At 55.5% G+C, this 21,078-nt stretch overlaps 2 protein-coding genes across 2 annotated transcripts; both read right to left on the reverse strand.

The window, feature by feature from the left end:
* Positions 1 to 936: 936 nt before the first annotated feature.
* KCNJ4 (potassium inwardly rectifying channel subfamily J member 4) lies at positions 937 to 19,993 on the reverse strand. The gene is made up of 3 exons (XM_063154536.1): positions 19,664 to 19,993; positions 6,893 to 7,068; positions 937 to 5,691 (listed from the first exon to the last, which is right to left on the reverse strand). Exons 2-3 carry the CDS (start codon positions 6,928 to 6,930, stop codon positions 4,362 to 4,364), a joined length of 1,368 nt encoding a protein of 455 aa, XP_063010606.1. The 5' UTR covers positions 6,931 to 7,068; positions 19,664 to 19,993; the 3' UTR covers positions 937 to 4,361.
* Positions 9,083 to 13,997, reverse strand: LOC134417371 (uncharacterized). Its single transcript, XM_063154537.1, is given in 2 exon segments — positions 9,083 to 9,956; positions 9,958 to 13,997. Coding segments are annotated over 2 exon segments (1,221 nt in total). The 5' UTR covers positions 11,085 to 13,997; the 3' UTR covers positions 9,083 to 9,862.
* Positions 19,994 to 21,078: the final 1,085 nt, after the last annotated feature.

Consider the following 21,078-nt stretch of genomic DNA (forward strand, 5'->3'; position numbering starts at 1 on the left):
TCATAGGGAAAAAGTCCTTCCTCTCCCCATTATCTTTCTGTTATTTGAGTAGCTTTCAATAATGAGCCAAATAAGATGTTAAGAAGTAAGACAGGAAAGAAATATAGATTGTGGTTGAATGAACAAAGAAGCCGTGTCTTCCTCTTGAAAAGCAAGCTGCCAGTCCCTCGTTATTAGAGGCAGGTCTTAGGGAAGCAGTCCCTCCATCAGATCCTGGAGGAGGGAAGGACCCCAGGGACATCATGCCCTCTCTTCCATTAAAGGTATCTTCTCGGGAGAGCACAGTGCAAGGAGGTATCACCTACCTAATGCTCCACACACTGTGTACAAAAGGCAAAATACCTGGTGTGTTTACAGTTATGAATGGCCTGGACAGCTGATTTGCAGAATCCTTAAAAACTCCAAGACATCTGTGTAGCTAACAGTTTTCCAGGATGGATTTTCCTGGTGGCTTTTCACAAGCTGCATAAAAGAGTCCCCAGCACACAGCCAGAGAGGCACTTGTTGAGACACTTGCTGCATTGTGTGGCATTTTTTGTGAATGTGCTTGGTGTTTATGGGATGAAGTTGTGATGTAGGATGGACTATGCCCCCATGTGTGGCATGCACATGTAGGCACCTGCAGTGTGTACTTGGGCACGAGTCCTCTGGGGTTCCAGTGTGCAGGTGCAGAACACCTGTGCAGAAGGATGTCCTGCTGCTGCTGTGTACCAGCAAACCCTGTGGGCACGTGTGCAGCTTGTAGGAACTGGAGTGGCTGCACCCTATTGTTGGAGGGGCTGTGTGTGGCACCAGCAGTACAGCTGCACAAGGAGTGTCTGATAGGCAGAAACTTGCTCACCACCTCTGTTTTCCTGCACTGGCTGTTCCTCTCCTTCCCTCTGCCCCCTCCCCTCAACCCCCTTCTCTCTCCCCTCTCTAATGATCTGACAGCACTGAAAGCTTTCTTGCAATTTTATTATGAACAGCAGGGGTTTAGCTGGGTATTCTTCAGTGCCTCACTGTCTTCTCCACCGTGATGCCAAGCATGACATGAAAACATCCAGCAGGTTCAGACATATGGAGCGGGCTGGAGCCAGTATGGCTGAATGATGCTTGTTCCCTCAGACTGATTGCAATCTTGTCCCATTTTTCCCACAAGAGGCGGCCAAGTGAAGGGAGGGCTGGCAGTGCTGACCTGTGTGCTGCTCCAACCACTCCAGCTGTGCATGCCCATGGCCCTGGGGCACCACCCCTGCCTGGCACCTCTGCACACTCGCTCCTTGGGGATTGATGGGTCTCCCAAGAGCCAAGGGGACACTTCATCCCCACCAAGCACTGCCACCCGCCTCCAAAGGGTGCCGTACATCTGTGAGGGGGTGCCCAGCTATGAGGGTTCCCCCTCTCCTGGAGGCCACCACCCCATGTGGACACATTCATGTGTCCTGAATGTCCGCGTCCTCGCACGCAAAGTCCTTCTCTCTCGGTCCATTAGTTTGTTTCCATGGCCAGTGGCAGGCACACGACTCTGAAAGCTGTATTAAAAGCCAGGTCAATACCAGCCCCTGCTTATTCCTCCAGGGGAAAATAAGTAAATAATGAAAGGAGGGGGTGACTTCATTTCCTATACCAGCAAACTCTTGAATTTAGTGCTGAGAGAGGCACCCCAGTTCCCAAGTGGGTAGCATTGGAGCTCTGAGAAGAGGCAGCTCTGCCTAAGCACCAGCAGAACCAGGAGGGAATCCATCATTTCAGTGTAGGCTTTGAGGCAAACTGCTCTGGCGGATGGGCTCTGGAGCCGAGGATCACTGCAGCAGCAAGGTAGAGGCTGAGGTGCTAATGCCTTCTCTGCCTCAGTCTTTCACAGTGAGACCAGTTGTCCTTAGGGTACTCCATGCCCTGAGCTGGAAGACAGGGACAGGGAGCGCAACGGAGCCCCATAATGCAGGAGGGAATGCTCAGTGACCTCCTACACCACTTAGACACTCCCAAGTCTGCAGGGCTGGATGGGATCCACCCAAGAACATTGAGAAAGCTGATGGAAGTGCTCACCAAGCCACTTTCCATCATTTATCAACAGTCCTAGCCAGAGAGGTCCCAGGGGACTGGAGGTTAGCCAGTGTGAAACCCATCTACAAAAAGGGCTGGAAGGAGGATCTGAGAACTACAGGCTCATCAACCTGACCTCAGTGCCAGGAAAGGTCATGGAGCATTTCATCTTGCCACGATACAGAACATGTGGCACAACCCAGGAATCAGGCCCAGCCAGCATGGGTTTGGGAAAGTCAGGTCCTGCTTGCCCAGCCTGATCTCCCTCTATGACAAAGTGACCTGCCTAGTGGATGAGGGCAAGGCTATGGATGATGTCTACCTGCACTTCAGTAAAGCCTTTGACACTGTCTCCCAAAGCGTTTGCCCTGGAGAAATTGGCTGCCTGGGGAAATGGAATGAGTGCACTGTTCATTGGGTAGAAAACTGGCTCCATGTCTGGGCCCAGAGGGCGTTGGGGAATGGAATTATTCTGGGAATGGAATTATTCCAGTGAATGGAGTACACCCAGGCAGGACAGCTGTTCCCCCACAAAACCTACATCCTAAGATGAGAAATGACCATGTCTGGTCCTAGACACATCTTGTGAGTCTATTTATGCTCTTTCTCAAATGCACTTCCATATAACCTCACTTTCTCTTCCTCTTTTCCCCTTCCATCTTCACCATCTGCCCTCTGTGTCTGCTTCTTCGTCTCAGTCCTGCTATTTCTTTCCCTGCCCTTCTGCTTCTTCCCCTCTTCCTTTTGCTTCTTGAACCAATTCCAAGTTGATATGCTTTTTTCTGCTTTGTAGATCAGGGATTAGGTGGGACATAACTTCTTTAGCTATTCCCCACCACAGCACAGCTACTGGGTGCCCAGAGCAGCTTCCTGAGCTCCTCATTTGTTTTTCTGTCCTTGTATCATCTGCAGTTTTGAAGGGGTGATTCTGCTACTCCTGAAGGAAAATGCTCATCATGTTTTCACCTCTTTTGTGAAATGACAACACAGTGATGTTACGGGTCTGGCTTTGATTGATGTTTTCCCTCGTCCTCCCTTCAGTTGCCTCTAGCACAAAGAGACGCTTTGGGTTTTTTCATGGGGTTTTTGAATCTAGAGCAATGTCCAAAGCAAATAGTATTGCTTGTCCCATCCTGCTGGCAATTTTAATGCAGATTATTCCCTCCATACACACATTTGTATGACCTTCTCCCTGAGCAAATTCTCTGAGCCTCTTGTTATAGGTCTTTACCAGAGAGGCACAGAACAAGAGAGCCCTCGTGATGGAGCTTCCAAGGTCCAATGCCATACAAATAGCAAACACCAGCCCTAATAACCCTCATCAGTCTCTACACCAGGCTGCAGCTGTGGAGTCTGTCCTTTGCTTCCAAACCTCCCCTTGGGATATTAGACTTTATTAAAAATAAATAGTTACAAATTCTGTTTTACAGCTGATGGCATCAGGGAGAAGAATGGAGGAGGCAAAAGGAGCAAGTGGAGGATCTGCTGTCCAGTCAGGTCACCTGTCTGTCATCTCAGCTGTGCTGCACCAGGGAGCAGTCTGAGTGTGGTAAGCACAGGGCCCTGCCTCCTCTGCCAGTATCTCAGGAGAGCAGCAAGACATGTTTTTCAAGAGGACTGGGAGAACTGGATCTGAGTCCATGGAGCCGAGCTGCTTCTGGAGGTGACAGACACCGAAAGCCAAGGAGAGTGCAGAGCAGCCGGTGTAGAATGTCCTTGTCTCCTAGCTTGGCATTTGCCTTGGAAAAATCGATTGCAGTTCTCCTTCTCTTTTATATACAAAATCATGTGCACCAAGCAACAAACATGCAAGTAAACTCCTCCCTTGAGATCCCTCCCCGCTCCCTCCAAGAGTCCCAAACTCTCCCCTCTATCCTCATCTGGTCTGTGCTTAGGTGTTGCTCCTCTCCCGGTGACGGCGATGACCCTTGACAGCCATGGGGCCTACCCACAGTGAGAGGTGACAAAGTCTGCTGTGGCGTCAGCAGCCGGAACACTTGCTGTGGGTCCCAGTCTGTCCACCGAAGGCAGAGACTCCTCCCACCTCTCCAGAGACAAGAAACCAGGCCTGCTGCCCTCCTGTCTCTGGGCAGGAGAGGGGTTCTAGCCCAAGCTGCACACCCAGAAAGAGCAGGGTATCCTCACTCCTCTCCCAGGCATTACGACCTCACGAGAAAGGGAGTATATCCGAGCAGCTCCAGGCCTTGGTGTGTCTGGGGGCTGAGAGGCAATCATGGGAGGTATTATTTGGTGGTGAAAGGACTTATCCAGTGTATGGGTACGGAACAGAGGAGACTGTGGGCAACGGGTGTGGAACGGGGAGGTTGGAGGAGTTAGATGGCTGATTCCCTGCGGTATGAGATTGTATCTAGAGGCAGAGTTGCCTGGAGCCGCTCCAGGTCCAGGTGGCTTCCAAAATCCATCATCTGGATGATACCTCCCTCCTCCTTGGTGTTGCCCCCTAACACTACACCCACTTCATCATCATCTTCGTCTTCATCTTGACTGACAAGTGCCAGCTCATTCTCGTAGCAGAAGGCACTGGGAGGTGGTGGAGAAGGTAGGATGGTCATCTTGCTCTCTTGCAGCTCCCGGGCTGAGCAGCAAGGTGTGCCAGCTACCTCATATGTCTTGTGAAAGCGCGAGTAATCCACTTTGTAGTGGTTCTTCTCCTCAAACACAACCGGTTCAAAGCGATGACCCCAAAGGATTTCGCTAGCAAGGTAAGAGCTTCGTGCCTGTGTGGTCATGGCTGTGGCTTCCACCATCCCCTCCAGAATAACCACAATCTCAAAATTCTCCGTCTCCAGCTCTTCCTTGCCAATCCCGTAGAGGGGGCTCTCCTCATCAATCTCATGAACGATAATAATGGGTGAGACCAAAAATATACGATCCAGACCCACATCGTAGCCCACGTTTAGGTCCCGCTGGTCCAGGGGGAGGTATTCCCCTTCCTCCGTCATGTAGGGCTTGATGAGCTGGGCTCGGACGTGGGCCTCCACGATGTGACTCCTCCTCAGGTTGCCCACCCTCCACATGAGACACAGTTTGCCATCCCGCACGGAGATGACGGCATGATGGCTGAAGAGGAGGGTCTGGGCCCGCTTCTTGGGCCTTGCCATCTTGGCCATGATGGTGCCAATCATGAAGGAGTCAATCACGCAGCCCACGATGGACTGCACCACAACTGCCATGATGGCCAGCGGGCACTCCTCAGTCACGCAGCGGAAGCCGTACCCAATGGTTGTCTGCGTCTCCACTGAGAAAAGAAAAGCCCCCAGGAAGCTGTTCACGTGCATGATGCAGGGCTTGAGCAGAGAGGGACTACCTGCCACGGCCGGTGCATTGAGGTCGCCGTGGAAGAAGGCGATGCACCAGAAGAGGAAGCCAAAGAAGAGCCAGGAGACCAGGAAGGCGGCGGAGAAGATCATCAGCATGTACCGCCAGCGCGTGTCCACACAGGTGGTGAAGATGTCGGCCATGTAGCGCTGTGATTTGTTGCTCAGGTTGGCAAAGTAAACGTTGCACTGGCCATTCTTCTTCACGAAGCGGTTGCGGTGCTTCCGCCGGGGAGCGTGGCCCTTGCCGTTCCGGCTGTGCCCGTTCATGCTGCCCAGCGTAGAGACCTTGTGTCCATCCTCCTCGGTGGAGACAATGCTGTACCTGGGAACAGAAGAAACGGGCACTTCCATCAGGAATACGTGAAGGGTAGCAGCAACCACTGAGACAGCAAGGGCAGGAGGCGTGGGTGGTTCGCAGGGGAGCAGTACCACCCTGTTGGATCTCACAACAGCACGTCTCAGTGATTATTGCACCATGGTGCCAACCTGACCAAGCAGGTGGACGGCCGCTGCAATGTTGCTGAGTGTTGCTGCCTGGAAGAGGCATCTAGCAAGGTCCTGACAGGGCAACAAAGCAGCAGCAGCTTGTAGCTTGTGGTACCTTCCAGCCTTTATGGTGAGGAGGGATACAAGGTTTGAAACCTGACAGCAGCTGGGACAGCCAGGAAGCCTGGGAGCAAGCCCCCGCAGCCTGACCATGTTTTGGCCCTCAGATAATACAAGGCTGGGAGTTTTTATTTTCTCCTCTGCTCTGCTCACTGATTTCATGGTGTGTGGTGACAATGTTTATACACTTCCTGCCTCAGGACAATTCTGTTGCCACAGCAACATGTGTGTCTTCCAGCATCTCTTATCCAAAGCCAAAGGTGTAATTTGGAAATCAACAGCCAAAGCACTGGCAGTTTCCTCGGCAGAAGCTACACACACATTTTCTGGGAGACCTTTCCCCCTCTGGCTCCCCTCCCTTACAACACTGCCCCTCATGTGATCCCATGACACTTGCAGATACTCCTTAAAGATGTGATGGTAGACAGTGCTCTGACCACCAAGGAAACCAAGAGAGTGCACTGAAGCACAAAGACTGCTCTGCCCTCATGCCTGGCCACCTGCAGCCTCACAGGACCCTGGGAGTCTCTCCCTCCCACCCTGTGGTGTTGACATGTCAGCTGGAGTCCTCCAGAATGGGCCTCCATCTCACAAGGACAAGGACAGCTCTGGTGGCTGGAGTTGTGATTCCTGGGGACATTCCTGGCTTCTGCAGTGCTGCTGGAATCTGTAATTTCTGGTCCAGCACTATGCAGTGCTTTGCTTCTCCTCCATAGTATTCCTCCAAGCACTACCCCTACATATGGTATGTTTTGGGTTGGAGGAGGAGAGAGGAGCCATTCCTTAGAACAGGAAAGCCGCTGACAGGTAATTTGAGAAGAATATATCAAAAGGCAGTCTGAATTTAGGGTCTGAGGGGACAGATGAGGAGCTGGGTCACTCAAGGCAGCAGCAGGTCTCGAGAGGAGGTTACTCACCGATTGACCCGGACGCTGCCCATGGCTCGCTCGGTCATCAGGTGTCAGGGGGCCGTGGGAGCTGCCAGGCCGTGGGAGCTCATGCAGCAGCACTCACATGGGACTGGGCAGCGCCAGGTTTCACCTCTGGCGAGCTGGGACCAGCACGGCCATTGTGATTGCTCCTGGGCACGCGCCTGGCAGGGAAGGACAAAGCAAAACCCGGTCAGATCCAATCCCCCCTGGCAGCAGCCATCGGAGCAGCTGGCACAGGCTCCCAGCCTTTTTCTCAGGGTGCCCTGAGAGATGTCCTTGGGGCACCTGCTCCAGCCTGGCTTGGGCAGGTGAGGAGCTGATGGTGCAGACTGGGTGCACAGCCTGCAGGTGAGGAGCTGATGGTGCAGACTGGGTGCACAGCCCGCAGGTGAGGTGAGGAGCTGGTGGTGCAGACTGGGTGCACAGCCCACAGGTGAGGAGCTGATGGTGCAGACTGGGTGCACAGCCCGCAGGTGAGGTGAGGAGTTGGTGGTGCAGACTGGGTGCACAGCCTGCAGGTGAGGTGAGGAGCTGGTGGTGCAGACTGGGTGCACAGCCTGCAGATGATAAGCTGGTAGCGCAGACTGGGTGCACAGCCCGCAGGTGAGGAGCTGGTGGTGCAGACTGGGTGCACAGCCTGCAGACCCCGCGCTCCCCAGCCAGCAGAGGAGCAGGGCTGGCCGGTCACCGCTCTCCAGACCAAGGGCACAGCAGCTGAGCTGCTCACAGGGCCCTTGCCCTGAGCTATTATATTAATATCAGAGCTTACACGGGGGCGAGAGCTCAGCCAGGCTAAATACCTCTCACACAAGGACTAACAAAGCACAGGAATGCACAGCAGCCCTCAGGGATCCCCGTCAGCCCAGCCTAACCCCGAGGGAATTTTTTCCAGGGTGTGCAGAACACCCTGTTTCAAATAAAAGAAGGGAAGCAATGGGTAGAGCCCAAAAGAACTGACGGAAAGGAAGGGCTCTTTCAGGGGTAGCCAAAGAGAAGCCAGTTAGAGGAAACAAACCTTGCAACATGCCCTGTGTACAGCATCCAAGGAACAGCTCAGCAGCAGAGTCCTGGGAGGATGTCCAGCAGATGTCCCAAGCCAGTCCTCCCAGAATGGAAGGATGGTGAAGCCAAAGACTCAAGAGCCAACCTATTCCACCTGCCCAGAGCTGCTGGGAAGGGAAATGCACTGAGGGGGTAATGACTCACAGATTAGGAAGGGCTTTGTACACCCATGCTAATCCTGCACTGTAGCCTTTGGATTACAGCAGCCAGTGCTGAGTGTGGATGCAGACGGCCAGCTAATCTGTTTCCTCCCAGCCTTGCCAATGAACAACCACTGGTTGCCAGATATGGCAAAAAATACAAGGATTTTGGGATCAAATGTAAGGCTTAGAGCAGCTTGTAAGTGGTTGTGCATGGACAGGAGAGAGGAACAGCAAATGATGTTGCCTAGGATGGAAAAGCTGTGAGAACCATCCTTGTCCCATTACCAGTGCCCCAGAATGGGGCTGCAGGTGGCCAGAGGTGCCCACCAGCTTTGCCCAGTTAGGACCAGATCTGGAGAGCAGCAAGAAGGGAGCTCCAGATATCACCTCTGATGGGATGAAGACTACCCAGTTACTGAGGCAGTTAAAGCTCTGCAGCAATGCAAATATCGTGATCAGACCAAGGGTATTGTGAGACCAGTAGAAGAAAACAACCTTGTAATCCACAACTCACCACACAGAGAAAAAAGGGAACAGCTGCCCAAAAATCCCCATCAGGAAAAAGCATTTTGACACTGAACTCTGCCAGCTCCCACCACCTCACTACCCTGCAACGTCCAAGTCTTCATGAAGTTGGTTTGGCCAGGAATTTTTGCTGTCCAGATGGGTAAACCTATAGCAGACCCTGGGGCTGGTAACCTATGTTAATCAGAAATGTTGATGTGATGGAGAGAGGTCACTTCATACCCGCAGATGGTCCTGCTGGGATGAAGCTGACCAGAGCCATTGCAGGTTGAGTTCAGACTGCAGGGTCCCACATGGCTCTGGGAGATGGCAAAGGTGGGCAGTTTAGGTACAACCCTCTGTGCCAGCCCCAGCCAGGAGAGGAAAGACATCCTCTTCAACTGGCATCATTCTCAGCCAGCCTGGATATGCCAAGCTCATCCTTAGCCTGCGCTGACCCCAATAACACAGGGAAGGCCCTGTCACAGCTCACACATATGAGTAATTCACAATTTCCTGGAAGTTTCTACAACCAACATCTCTCTTTCTCCAGCTGCAGAAACAGGTGCACCATTTCTAGAGATTTTGGATTTCTGGCCCCGGCAGCAGCCAGCTCCAAAAGAAAGGGAGGAGGACCCAAGGCCCTCTGCGAAACCATGTGCAGCAACACCTGGATCTCTGCTCCCCACCTTCCCCCCCTTCCCAAAAAGGGGCAAAGGACAAAGATGAAATGCAAGGGCTTAGTTCATCTCCAGTTCAGGCTGGTACAGCTATGGGGTGGGATGAGCACACTGTGTAAGAGCACTGCATCCTGTGCTTCCTCCTAGCTCCCACATGGAAGCTCATGTCAGCTGGGCTGTGGCAGAGCCTCTTGCAGAGTCCACCAAGGCTGGACCATGCAGCTCAGAGCCTGGGCAGCCTTTGCTGCTGGCTCCACAGAGCCTGAACAGAGTATCAGCAGCTAAAGTCACACCAGTACCTGCAATTGGTACCTAACCACAAGGAAAGTATTTCCGTAAAGGATGAAGGCTACCAGTGTGAGCACACACATTCGACAGTGGCAAAGTAAATGCGTTTATTTGCAGTAGATGGTTACAAGTGGGAGAATGATGGCCTCGGACCCTGCACGGATCCATAGAACTCACACAGAACTACACTCATAGATCTTTCTTTGCTTAAAATTTGAGAATTTTTCTGGTGGATTCAAGGACATCAGTAACAATGGGCAGCATTTCTGAGGCAGGAACTACCTGAGGGAGGCATCTTTGCCCATTATGAGCTCGTGGGGGTTTTGCCTGGTGAAGTCTAAGTTCTGTTTCACTGCTTCTAGACCAGTCTGTTCTCAGGTTTTCATTCCCCAGCTTGCATCTCTCCAGCTGTCCTTGGAGAATAAAGATCTTCTGCTTCAGCCTCTCCATGTTTGTTTCGGCATTCAGAGCCCGCTGGGTCATTATCTGAAGATGACATTCAGTCTCCTGGACTAAGGATTGGAGCTCTTGGACTTGCCTCTCCCGCTCAGCCTGGCTGGCCTTCAGCTGATCCTGCAAGCTCGCCACCATGCACACCTGTCTCTTCAAGTTGTTCTGGAAGGTCTGGAACATTCTCCTGACCATGACATTGTCCTTCCTGAGTGCATCATTCTCACCCCCGAGCCTGTCATACTGCTCCCTGAGCACGTCGTATTCCTCCCTGAGCACCATGTCCTCGGCCATGAACACAGCCCTGTCCTTCGTGAGCTCTTTGAACGCCTGCCTGAGTGTGAAGTTCTCCGCTGCGAGCATGATGTTCGCGCTCCTCAACATTTCGTTCTCTGACCTGAGCATGCTGTTCTCCTGCCACAGCAAGTCATACGCTGGCTGCAGGGACAGGGACTGTCTGTCCTCACCATCCTCGCCATCCTCCCCGTGCAGCACGTGGGGCTCCGCTCCCGTGGTGGTCTCTGGGTGTCCCACAAAATGGTCACTGGCATGGGCCTGTGTGGCAGCGGCCTCTGTCCCCAAGTGCTGGCCTGAGCTGTGCTGGAAAGAGTCATGGAAGCCACTTGGTGCTGTACCGGCCTTTTGGGGGGCAGGCAACCTCTGATGCCCAGGAAGGTGGTAGGTTGGGCTGGGCTCGTCATCTCCATCCAATCTGCCAGACATTCCCATGTCTTTGTAAAATGGTTCCTGAAGCTCCTGATCTTCCTTCTCAAGCTCCACCGCCTGCTTGGCCAACTCCATCTGTTTATCTTTCACCATGTAAGAATCCCCAGGAGTTACGAAAAATGTGGGTTCTCCCTGATCCTCTGTCTTATTTTCATCTGTGCTGTCACTGCTCTTGCACAAGGGTGAAGGAACGTCAGAATGGCAGGAGTTCTCTGATTCTTTGCTGTCATCATCACCACCATCATTGTTATCATCACCTTGCAAACCTTGAGATTCTGGGTAGACCATCATCATTAGCCCAAAGATGCGAAATGGCTTCGACATTTTTCAGGATGCTCTCAGCTGCAGTAAGCAGGAGAATCCAAATTGTGTTCCTGGAGTGCAGGCCATGCAGGCTGTTGACACTGACAAGCAGTGTGCCACCTTCTGCAGCTTCAGCAGTGCTTGTTGTGGCCACCAAAATCCCTCTGTTCAGAACACCAGGATCAGGAGGTGTTCAGGAGGGAGAGGAGAGCCACAAACCTCTGGCTCTGGGGAAACCTGGAACCACCAACATTCCAAGGTCTGTGATGTCATCAAGTTCCATGTGTGCTGAGCTGTCAGAAGCAGGGGAGGGGGAGGAAGCAATCAGCTGCTGTCCTGATTCTGTCTAGGACTGCGTTAATTTTCTTCATAGTAGCCAGCACAGAGTTGGACTTAGTATGAGAATAATGCTGATAACACAGACTTGTCGGAGCTGTTGTTAAGTAGTGGCTTACTCCAAGACAAGGATTTTTCTTTTCTGTTGCTCATGTTCTGCCACTGAGGAACTGCACAGGAATCCAGGAGGGAGCATGGCCAGAGCAGCTGGTCCAAACTACCCAGAGGGGTATTCCATGCCACAGAATATCATGCCCAGAATATAACTGGAGGATTTAACTGGAAGGGGCTGATGAATGCCTGGGGACGTGCTGGGCATCAGTCACTGGGTGGTGAGTAATGGGGTTGTGCATCACGTGTTTCTCTTGGATCCTATTATTCTCTCTCTCTGTGTTTATCATTACTATCACTGTTTATTGTTATTATTTTTGTTAATGTTATTGTTATTACTGATAATATTAATAATATCAACCTATTTATTATTGTTATATTTTGCTTCAATTATTAAATTGCTCTTATTTCAACCCACAAAGTTTACCTTTTCTTTTTGATTCCCCTCCCCACTGTGGATGGGGGCAGTGAGAGGGAGAGAGGGGCTGAGTGATAGTTAAGTTCCCTGCTGGGGTTAAACCACAGCAGCTGCAAAAGGTGATTTTGGCAGCATGAGGATAAGCTGTCCTCCTGGTGTAGAGCTGACCCCAGCCTGGGGATGCTGCCAGTGAGCAGCTCATGAAGCCACCTGAGATCCCCAGCGTAAAGGAGGGACAGGGACAATCCAGCCTGGGCAGGCAGCATGGCCCAGAGGGGACAGCCCCGTCCCTCAGGGTACAGAGACATCTCCAGCAGCAAGGCCAAGCCCCTGGCACTTGACTGGGGCTGACCCTGGTCAGGGGCAGGAGACATCACCAGCACTTTGCCACAGGCATCGCTCTAGGCTGAGCGGGCAGTGCAGGGTCCACGCTGTGGTGCTGCCAATCTGATTCATCCCTGCTGCCAGCTGGCACAGGGAAGTGTTAGTAATACCCAGTGCCACAAACTCGGAGCGGCACGAGCCAGGAGACGGACAGAAATAAACACGTTTCCCACTTCCACCCCAACACGCCCCCACAGCGCGTGGTGCCACCATGGGAAGGACAGACAGGCAGGCAAGAAACGCCTGGGCTGGGCACTGCTGCCACATTGGGTCACTGTCCCTCCTCAGCAGCTGCTGGGCCAGGGCTGCCACGGACGTCCCTGCTGGCAAAATCAATGCCACCAGCCTGGCAAGGCCTGGGGGCTTGCCAGGAGCCCAAACCCTATGCAAGAGTAGTTCAAATGGCTGTGAAAAGGTCCCATTGCCACTTGGAAACCTGAAACAGAAATGGAATGAAGGGGGAAGGATCAGAGGTGTCTCCAGCAGAAGGGGATTATGTTCATATCCTGAATAGGCAGCTGCCTGTCACATGGACAAGCAGGAGGAAAGCCTGGCTGAGGACAGAGACACGAATCCAGAGCATGCCTGAGGGCATTTCTTGGAGCTTGCTCTGCCTCCTGTGACCCACATGTGAAGGAGGAAGCTGCAGAGTGAATGGCAATTCCTATGGAGTGGTATGAAACAAAGCTGGTGGGTGCAGCAAGGAGAGAGGCTAGGCAGGAGGCTGCAGCCTGGACACGAGTCTCCCCACCCCTCTGCTGCCTGTCCTGGGTGCACATGAACACCCATGAATTTCATGGCCTGCAGAAGCCCCACAGCACTTTTGAAAGCTGCTGCAGCACGGATGTCACTGCCACTGCCTTGCAGCACTGAAACAGCCAGCCAGATGGGCCTCCAGCCCCAAAGCATGTGCTACCCTTCCCTCTTTCCCAAGCCCTCCTGTGTCTTACATTGAGCAATGCCAGGGACACCACCACGGTGCTGCAGTCATCTCCTCCTTCCCGTGTGACACCGTGCTCCAGCAGCACAAGCCATCACACCAGCCCACGCTGCCACCCCAGTTCTGCTCTGGCCCCGAGCAGGCACGTGGGGCTGCTCTGCTGCTGTCCCTTTCCAAGGGATCTGCAGCACAATGAGGTCAGGGTGCTTGGTGCCGGGGCAATACCTCATTGCTCCATCCCCTGTACACAGTGCAGTGCCTCGCACGTCCCAGTCTTTCTCCAGCCCCTGCCAGAGTAGATCATATATTGTCAATCCTTCCTTAAATTTGCAATGGAAGAGTCTCATGAAACAGAACAGAAAAGTCCACGCTAAAGCACTCCCCCACTTCTCTTTTTATAACAACCATATCTGGTGCTCTGGGACATACACTGTGAGCGACAACGATGGAAAAATCCCAGGGTATTTTTACACTCTTAGTCTTTGCTTTATCGGGAGTTGTCTGGCAAATGCTCCTCTCCTGTCTGTGGTCAATGCCGCAGCCGCTGGTCGCGCTCCGCTTTGTGCCTTTGTCCCTGCCCCCGGCCGGCTCTGGAGCACATCCAGAGCCCCGGCTGCCAGCTCGGCACGCTGACAGCACGGCAGACCAACTTCTCGCCTCTCGGGGAGCCGGGGCGGAAACACCCGCAGCTGAGGAGGGACCTCTCTGCCTTTCGGCAGAGCCTTGCAGACCCACAGCGCCCAGTGTGTCCTCTCCATCCTCTTTGTAGCTCCATCTCTTCTCCTGCTCCTCAGGAATATTGCCGGGGTTCGTGCTGGGGCTCGGGGGCAGCTCTGTGCCGTGGGGCTGTCCTGCCACACGAGGCAGCGGCCGAGCTCCCGCTGCTCCGTGCCGGCAGGGCAGGGGCTGCACGGGCACACGCCGAGGCACAGCCACCGTGCAGGAGTTTTACCGTATTAAAAAGGCAACTGACATATGGAAGGTGAGGGGAGGAAGCTGTAATCAACTCTATACCATTTTTATATACACACTTCTGCCTTTTCGTTCAATAATTATAAATAGATCAGGTGCCAACAGTCCCCATCTGCCCCTCAAGGCATGATCCGCTGACCAGTTTCCCTCTCCAAAAGAGGATTTTATTCATGTGCCTCTGCCCGGTTTATATTTTGGAGTGGAGTGAGAAGGGGGGATATTTTTTCCCCCTGTGAAGCTCTGGAGCCTGAGGATGGGTAATATGAAAACAAAACAAAATGATTTGAAGTTAAACCATCTCAGTGTGTGACTCAGAGCTATTCATAGCTCCCTGAAGCCAGCTGCAGCAACGGAGCCAGAAGGATTCTGCCCGTATTATTATTCCAATTACCATCTGAATTAAAAGTTTGAGCAGTGATCAGCCCACATGCTGAAGGGAGGGGGAGAAAAGAAAGCGAAGAGAGAAGGAGAGAAAGAGTGAGAGGGAGAAAAAACAGATAAAAATGGGAACCACACAAAGGTCCCCAGGATGACAAAGTCAGGAAGAGGCACAGAAAGGTGACAGCATCACCTCCCGCCTGCTCCCACACCGCCCCAGCGATCCCTGCTGCGGCTGCACCGTCCAGACAATGGCGCTGCCAGAGCAGCTGCCTGTCCCCAGGATCCCAGACCAGGTGGGGGACGCCCCGTGGTGGGGTTGCTGGGACTGGCAGCGGCATTCACCCACCCCTCTCTGGACAAAGTGGGGCTGGGGTACACCACACAGGGGCTGGGGCTGGACTGAGCGGGATTGTAAGGAAAGGATGCTGCTGGAGTGGCAGCTGGGGAGAAGCCCCTGCTTTTTCTTGCTGAGTGAGGAAGGTGGGTGTTATTCTCTGTAGCTGGCATCACAGGAAAAATTAAATGCTCAGAAGGGCCCTGGCCTTCCCGGGTTAGTGTTCTTGGCCAAAAAGGAACCGAGCTTTTGTAGCAGCCAGGGTGCAGACTGCATCCCACCTGCTCCCGAGGAAACGCACAGGCTGACATACCCCAGCAATCTGCCGCCAAAACTAGACCCCAAAAGACTGGTGCAAAACCTGCAAGTGCTGAAAAACTGAAGGCTCTGGGGTGTCCCTGAGGTCCCCACATCCCAGGCAGATGCAGTGCACTCAGGTCACCTCCTCCAGGTTGCCAGCACAAGTGCACGGTGCAAAGGGTGTCCTCACTAATCCCTGAATCCCTGGAACTCCCTTCACTGGGAGTCCTGCCCTGTGGGAGCCCTGATGTAAGGCCATTCCCAGCAGTATCCCTTCAGCATCTCTTCAGCACAAAGTGCCTGCCCATGTGGGATGTCTTGATGGTTTTTGGCTACTCAGGGGACAAGGATAATTATCGGTGTGCAGGAAAAGGGGAGCAAGAGTGGCTTACATCATCTGCCTGCCTGCTGCAGTTGCACTCTTGACAGGGCAGGGAGAGGCTGCCGGTGACTCTGCCAAGCACTCAGCAAGGCAGGTGCCTGCAAATGGTTTATGAATGATGATAACAACAGTGACAGCAGCAAGGATGAGCAATAACCAGGGCAAAGCCTGCTCTGCACCGAGCCCCCGATCGAGAGTGGCTGCAGCCACTTCTCTGCACCCAGCTGCTGCACAGCAGCTGAGTTCCCAGCCTGGCCTGCCTGCTGAGCACTAACCCATCAGCGACAGGGAAAAACATCTCCCTTCACCCCCTTGTCGCTGGGCTAACAGGGAGCTGAGCAGAGCCAGAAGCTCCTGAAAGGGCCCCAGCTGCTCCCCTTTCAGCCGTGCCTGCTAGGCACCAGAAACAGAGCACAGGGAGCATCCCAGGTAAGCTGCAAAACCGCATTCCTACAGAGAGAGGATCAGCTATTTCACTACAGGTTTGCTGACTTCTATTCCTGCGGCTTGATCCCTCAGGTTTAACAAGCACATCTGGAGGGTGTCAAGCCCAAGGGCTGCCCAGCTCACGCAGTACGGAGCACATTGCCCACTCCCTACCCCCAGCTGTCCCACAGGGAGGGGCTGCCATCGCTGGGGGAGAGCGGTGCGGTGCTCGGGGGACACGGCGGCTGCATCTGCACGCTGCCAGGACAGCGATACCCCCCCGCCATGGCCACGGGTGGCTGTCACAGCCCTGCTCCTCCGGGCTGCGGCAGCGGCTCCCGCCGGGATCCTGCCTGCTCACCTGCCTGTCGCCTGCCGGCGCTGCCCGCGACTTCTGCCTGCTCACCTCCGCCCGGACACGAGGCTGCTCCTTGGTGCGGGGAACAACGCGAACGGGAGAGGAGAGGAGAGGAGTTGTGGGGCCGCTGTGTCTGGTCCCGTGGCAGGCACCGCCTCTTCATAATGCCATCGAGCTTTTCCGAGGGGTGAGCGCCGGCCTGCCCGGCCCCTGGGATCCCCGGTGCCCTTCAGCCCCGCACTCACCGCGCTGCTGGCGGGGCCGATCTATACAGCTCTCCCGGGGCTCTGCCCTCCTCTAGAGCAGAGTCACTTTCCACATCCACCTGCTCTAAGACTCCTTTCAGATGGTCAGTCTGAGCGGGTGCTTTAGCAGGCTGCCGGCAGAAAGGGAGCCGGCGAGAGCAGAGGGGAGAGCCAAGCTGAAGGCAGGGAAAGGAGAGCAGGCGGCAGAGAGGCAGCTGGGACCAGGCCAGCAGCTCTTTGTACCAGTGCTGGTACCCCTTGCCAGGGAGGGAAGGAGGTGGGGAGATGTGTCAGGGTCGTTTCTCTGAGCCTTTTGCAGGGGACAGAATGGGGGACGCTGCTTCCCTCATTACGGAACAGCACCAGGCTCCCTCTGAAGTGTTTCGGGAGAAATGTTGCCATAGAAATAAAACAGCCGTCCAGATTGTGAGGGGCAGACCCACTGCCATGGTGGCAGGGGCGTGGGCAGGACGGCGGCAGGAGCCCCTGGCTGGCGGCGTGGGGAGGCGCCGGGCCGGAGAGCGCCTTGTTCTCCGCCCTCCAGCGCCGGATCTCCAGCGAGGGCCGCGGCGGGGCTGCTGGGCCAGCACGGCTGGTGCCAGGAGATGGTGGGCATCTCCTCCCCAGACAAACCAGTGGGTGAGTGCCAGAACTGTCCATGAAGCAAGCTGCCTGCTGCCAGGCTCCCAGGAGGACAGGCACGGAGGTGCATGGATCTCTGGGGCCGCGGGAACAGGGTCACATTGCAGCCAGCTCCCATCCCTCAGCAGCCTGTGCCACGGCACCACCTTCACTGCTGCAGAACGAGCCTCAGGGCTCTGAGGGCGAGAACCAGCTCAAAAGCGGCCCTTGCCTGTCCCAAGCTCCCCACTGCCAGAGAATCAGCGTCTCTCCCAAGAAGGGGCTCCAATCCCAACCATCACCGTTAAAACCACCTTGTCTGGCGAGGACAGCCGGGGCCTCTGGGGGTTCCCCGTGCGGCCCCTCGGCCCCGGAGAGGGGCACAGGAGCAGCGACGTCAGGGAGCAGCAATCCAGCCTGACTCAGGATTTCGCGGCGGTGCGAGGCAGGCGCAGACGGCCTCGCTCAGCCCGTGCCATTCACAGAAAAGGAGCGCCGGCGGGAGGCTGGGAGCCGCGTGCATGAGCAGGGATCGATCGCTGGGACGCCAGCATCCATCCATCGACCGCGGGCCGCGCTGCCGGGCTGAGCCGGCCCAGGGCAGCAGCGGGGCGGGCCAGCGGGGCGTGCCCAGGGCACCGGTGTCAGCGGGCACAGGTATCCATCACCGCGCCCTCCTGCCCCTTGCTGGCACCCTCCCGACACCGACACCGCCCCAGGGATGCGGCTGCTTCCCGGGCGTGGCCGATGGCTGAGCCTGGGGTGGCCGAGAGCCTGGAGGGGCCGGGGGACCGGTCCTGCCAGGAAACTCCATCCCTCCCCAGCCACCTCCTGGCTTTCCGGTTTTCCTTGCAAACCATGGAGGGGGGCTGCAAGGGACAAGGATCACTGCCAGCACCACACGTCGGGGCACTTGTTCTTAGCACCCAATCAGGGAGAGATGGAAGAAAAAAAGGAAAAAGGTGGAGGAGAGGGAACCCACTTTCCTCCAGATCAGCCCTCTCCAGCTTATCCTTCCTGAGGCCATCCTCCCCATTTGTCCTCTCCCCACCACTCCCCGTCCCCAGCAGGTTCACGCTTCCCCCTGAGGCACATATTTGTCCTGTATTGGTTGTTATTTTCAGTGGTTGCAAACACTGCCGGGGTGTCTCAGGCTTCTGTGGGTTCCACTTCTGGTGGTGAATGGAGAAGGGGCACATTCCCACGTCTCTGCCCATGCACCTGCCTGATCCCTCCCAGGCTCCGGGTAACCCCAAGCCCTGGGCTCCTCTCCACACCTCCCGCCTCCTGTGGATGCTCTTCCCGAGGAGCCAGGGAGGGCACAGAGCAGGGTTGGAAGTAGCCTTGGAGCTACGTCACCTCTGCCACGCGTTCCCGTGTGCACTGTCACCATCTGCCCCTCACAGCACCCCCAAGGGGAGGCAGGGGAGAAGGGAGAGGCCCCAGAGCTGCTGTTTGCTGTGCCATCCATCGATGGGGCCAGGGCTGGGCAGCAGGGATGGGAAACTCCAGGCTCTTCCCAGAAGGATTTGGATGACTCCAGGCTATTTGCCCAGGAGGGAGGGCCGTGGGGGCTGAGGGGCCAGGGATGCCCGAGGTGATCTGCCAGCACCATGCAAACCTGACTGCCCACTCCTGCCCCGGTGGGGAAGCCAGCCTTGCCAACAGGGAGCACAGGCAGAGTTCCTCTGGTAGTTTGCTCATGGTTTCCTCCTGAGCTCCTTCACCCAAAGCCACCAGCCAGAAGACCCTTTGCACCATGCCTCTCTGGGGGGTGTTGGGCCACCACTGGCACGATCAGCCATGCTGGGACTAGGAGAGGTGGAAGGCAAGGGAAAAGGGAGCAGATCTGGAGCCCGAAAAGCTCCACAGGCAGCAGGAGAACAAACACATCCACTTCAGCCCCATTTGCACCTGAGGGCTTGGAGAGCAGGCCTCCAGCTGCCTCCCTCTGTGTGAACTGGCCAGGACCAGCGCAGAGAAGAATCCACAGAGCAGGAGAAGCAAAAGGTGAGCAAGACCCAGCCCAGGGCTAGAAGACACTAAGAAAACCCGGGGAACCGAAGAAATGAAGAAGTTACCTGCAAAGGGACCGAAGCCAGGGCGGCAAGGGGGCGGGGAGGGAAGTCGGGGAGGTTTCGAGGCAGGAGCCACCCCTGCCCCTCGGCCCGCGGCCGCCCCGGGAGCCGTGCGTGCATACGCCATGCACACCAGGCAACTTTATTATTCACTGGCACGCTCGCACGAAGCCACGCATCTCTCCCCAAGTTATATTTATAGCTGTTCCTCCGAGCGAACGCAAATGAAACAATACATTATTTTCCTAAGGGAGAAAAGCCCTTCCCGCTCTCCCGCCGGAGAGGAGAGCAGCGCGCCCGGCACCGCCTCTTACCCGGGTCCTGCCGAGGGCTGCCGCCGGCTCCAGCCGCGCCGAGCCAGCATCAGGGGAACGGGAAAGCGGCCGCTCTCTCCATCTCACCATCAAACGCCTCAGCCGGACCGCAGGAATCAGGGAAATCTCTCTGCAGTCCTCGCTCGCCTCCAGCCCAGGTTTATTTTTTTCCCCTCCGAAGAAGAGCTACTTCTCCGCTGCGACCTGCTCCTCTCCTAACTCTGCCCTGCCCACGCCAGCGCTCTCCTTCTGCCTCTGCCTCTCAGAATTTTTTTGCTCCCAGGAGCGTCCATCCCACGGAGTGCTGATGTGCCTTCGTGGCTCAGCGACGGGTTTAGGTCTCCCCCTCCTGCCTGGCTCCCTCCTTCTCTGGCATGATGTGCCCGTGCCCCTCGCTGCCCCCCTGCTCCAGTCCCCAGATCCCCCCTCTCCCTGACACTCTCCCTCCCGGTGCGCTCCGCTCCCTTTCCCCGGCTGCCTCTCCCCCTCGCTGATTGCTATGCAGTCGGTAGCTGAGAAGTCAGTAACTCCGTGGTAGGATCCAGCAGCTTTCCCTACTTTAGCCCATCCTCGCATGTGAGCTCAGAGCTGCGGAGCCGCCATGGGGGAGACAGAGCAGCCGTCGGCAGCGGGAAAGGGATGCTGGGGCCGCCAGGTGCCCCCGAGGAGGTGGATCCTCCTCCTTGGCTGCTGCACCGAGATTAAATAACTACCGTCAGGGGGTCCTTTCCCACCTGGATTCGGGGTGCTGGGCTGACACCTCGCCCTGAGGAAGGACCAGGCTCTCCCAGCTGGTGCAGAGTGTTTGCTGTGGGGCATTGCCTCCCCACTCTACAGAGCAGGTGATTTCCTGCCGGGATGAGCGATGCTGGGACAGGAGCTGGACACGGAGGGACCTGGACGCAGAGCTCCAGGATAATGCACAGCCATCCCGGGAAACCTGTCCAAGAAACCTGCTTTGGGTCTCCATGGCCAGCAGCATCCCAGGGGCTTTAAGGAGGTCCCTTCTTGGCGACAGGAAGAGAAGGAGGGGACTCTGCTGCAGCAAAGACAGAGGCTGAAGAGGCCCCTGACCACACAAACAGTGGCCGTAGGCACAGGGTCCTGGACAGCCCTGCTCCAGGACAGCATCTTTGAGGACATGGTTTTCCTCTTGGTGTCTCACAGCTGTCCCCAGTGTTAAGGCGTGTGCTGAGAAGTCAAAAAAGATTTTTAAACCTCGTTTTTTTGAATCTCCTGTGAGCCCCAAACCTGCAAGGACCATGACCCTCCCTCCCAAAATCCTCCCAAGATGTGGCACATGGGATGACCCCTGCACAAAATGTTGTGGAGCCTGCTGTGCCCTGCCAGTGCCAGTGAACACTGGCATGGTGAGCAGAGCTTGCCCCCAAAACCAGGGCACATCAGCCCCCTGA

This window comes from Melospiza melodia, chromosome 4 (assembly GCF_035770615.1).
Source record: "Melospiza melodia melodia isolate bMelMel2 chromosome 4, bMelMel2.pri, whole genome shotgun sequence".
In the NCBI taxonomy this organism is placed as follows: domain Eukaryota; kingdom Metazoa; phylum Chordata; class Aves; order Passeriformes; family Passerellidae; genus Melospiza; species Melospiza melodia.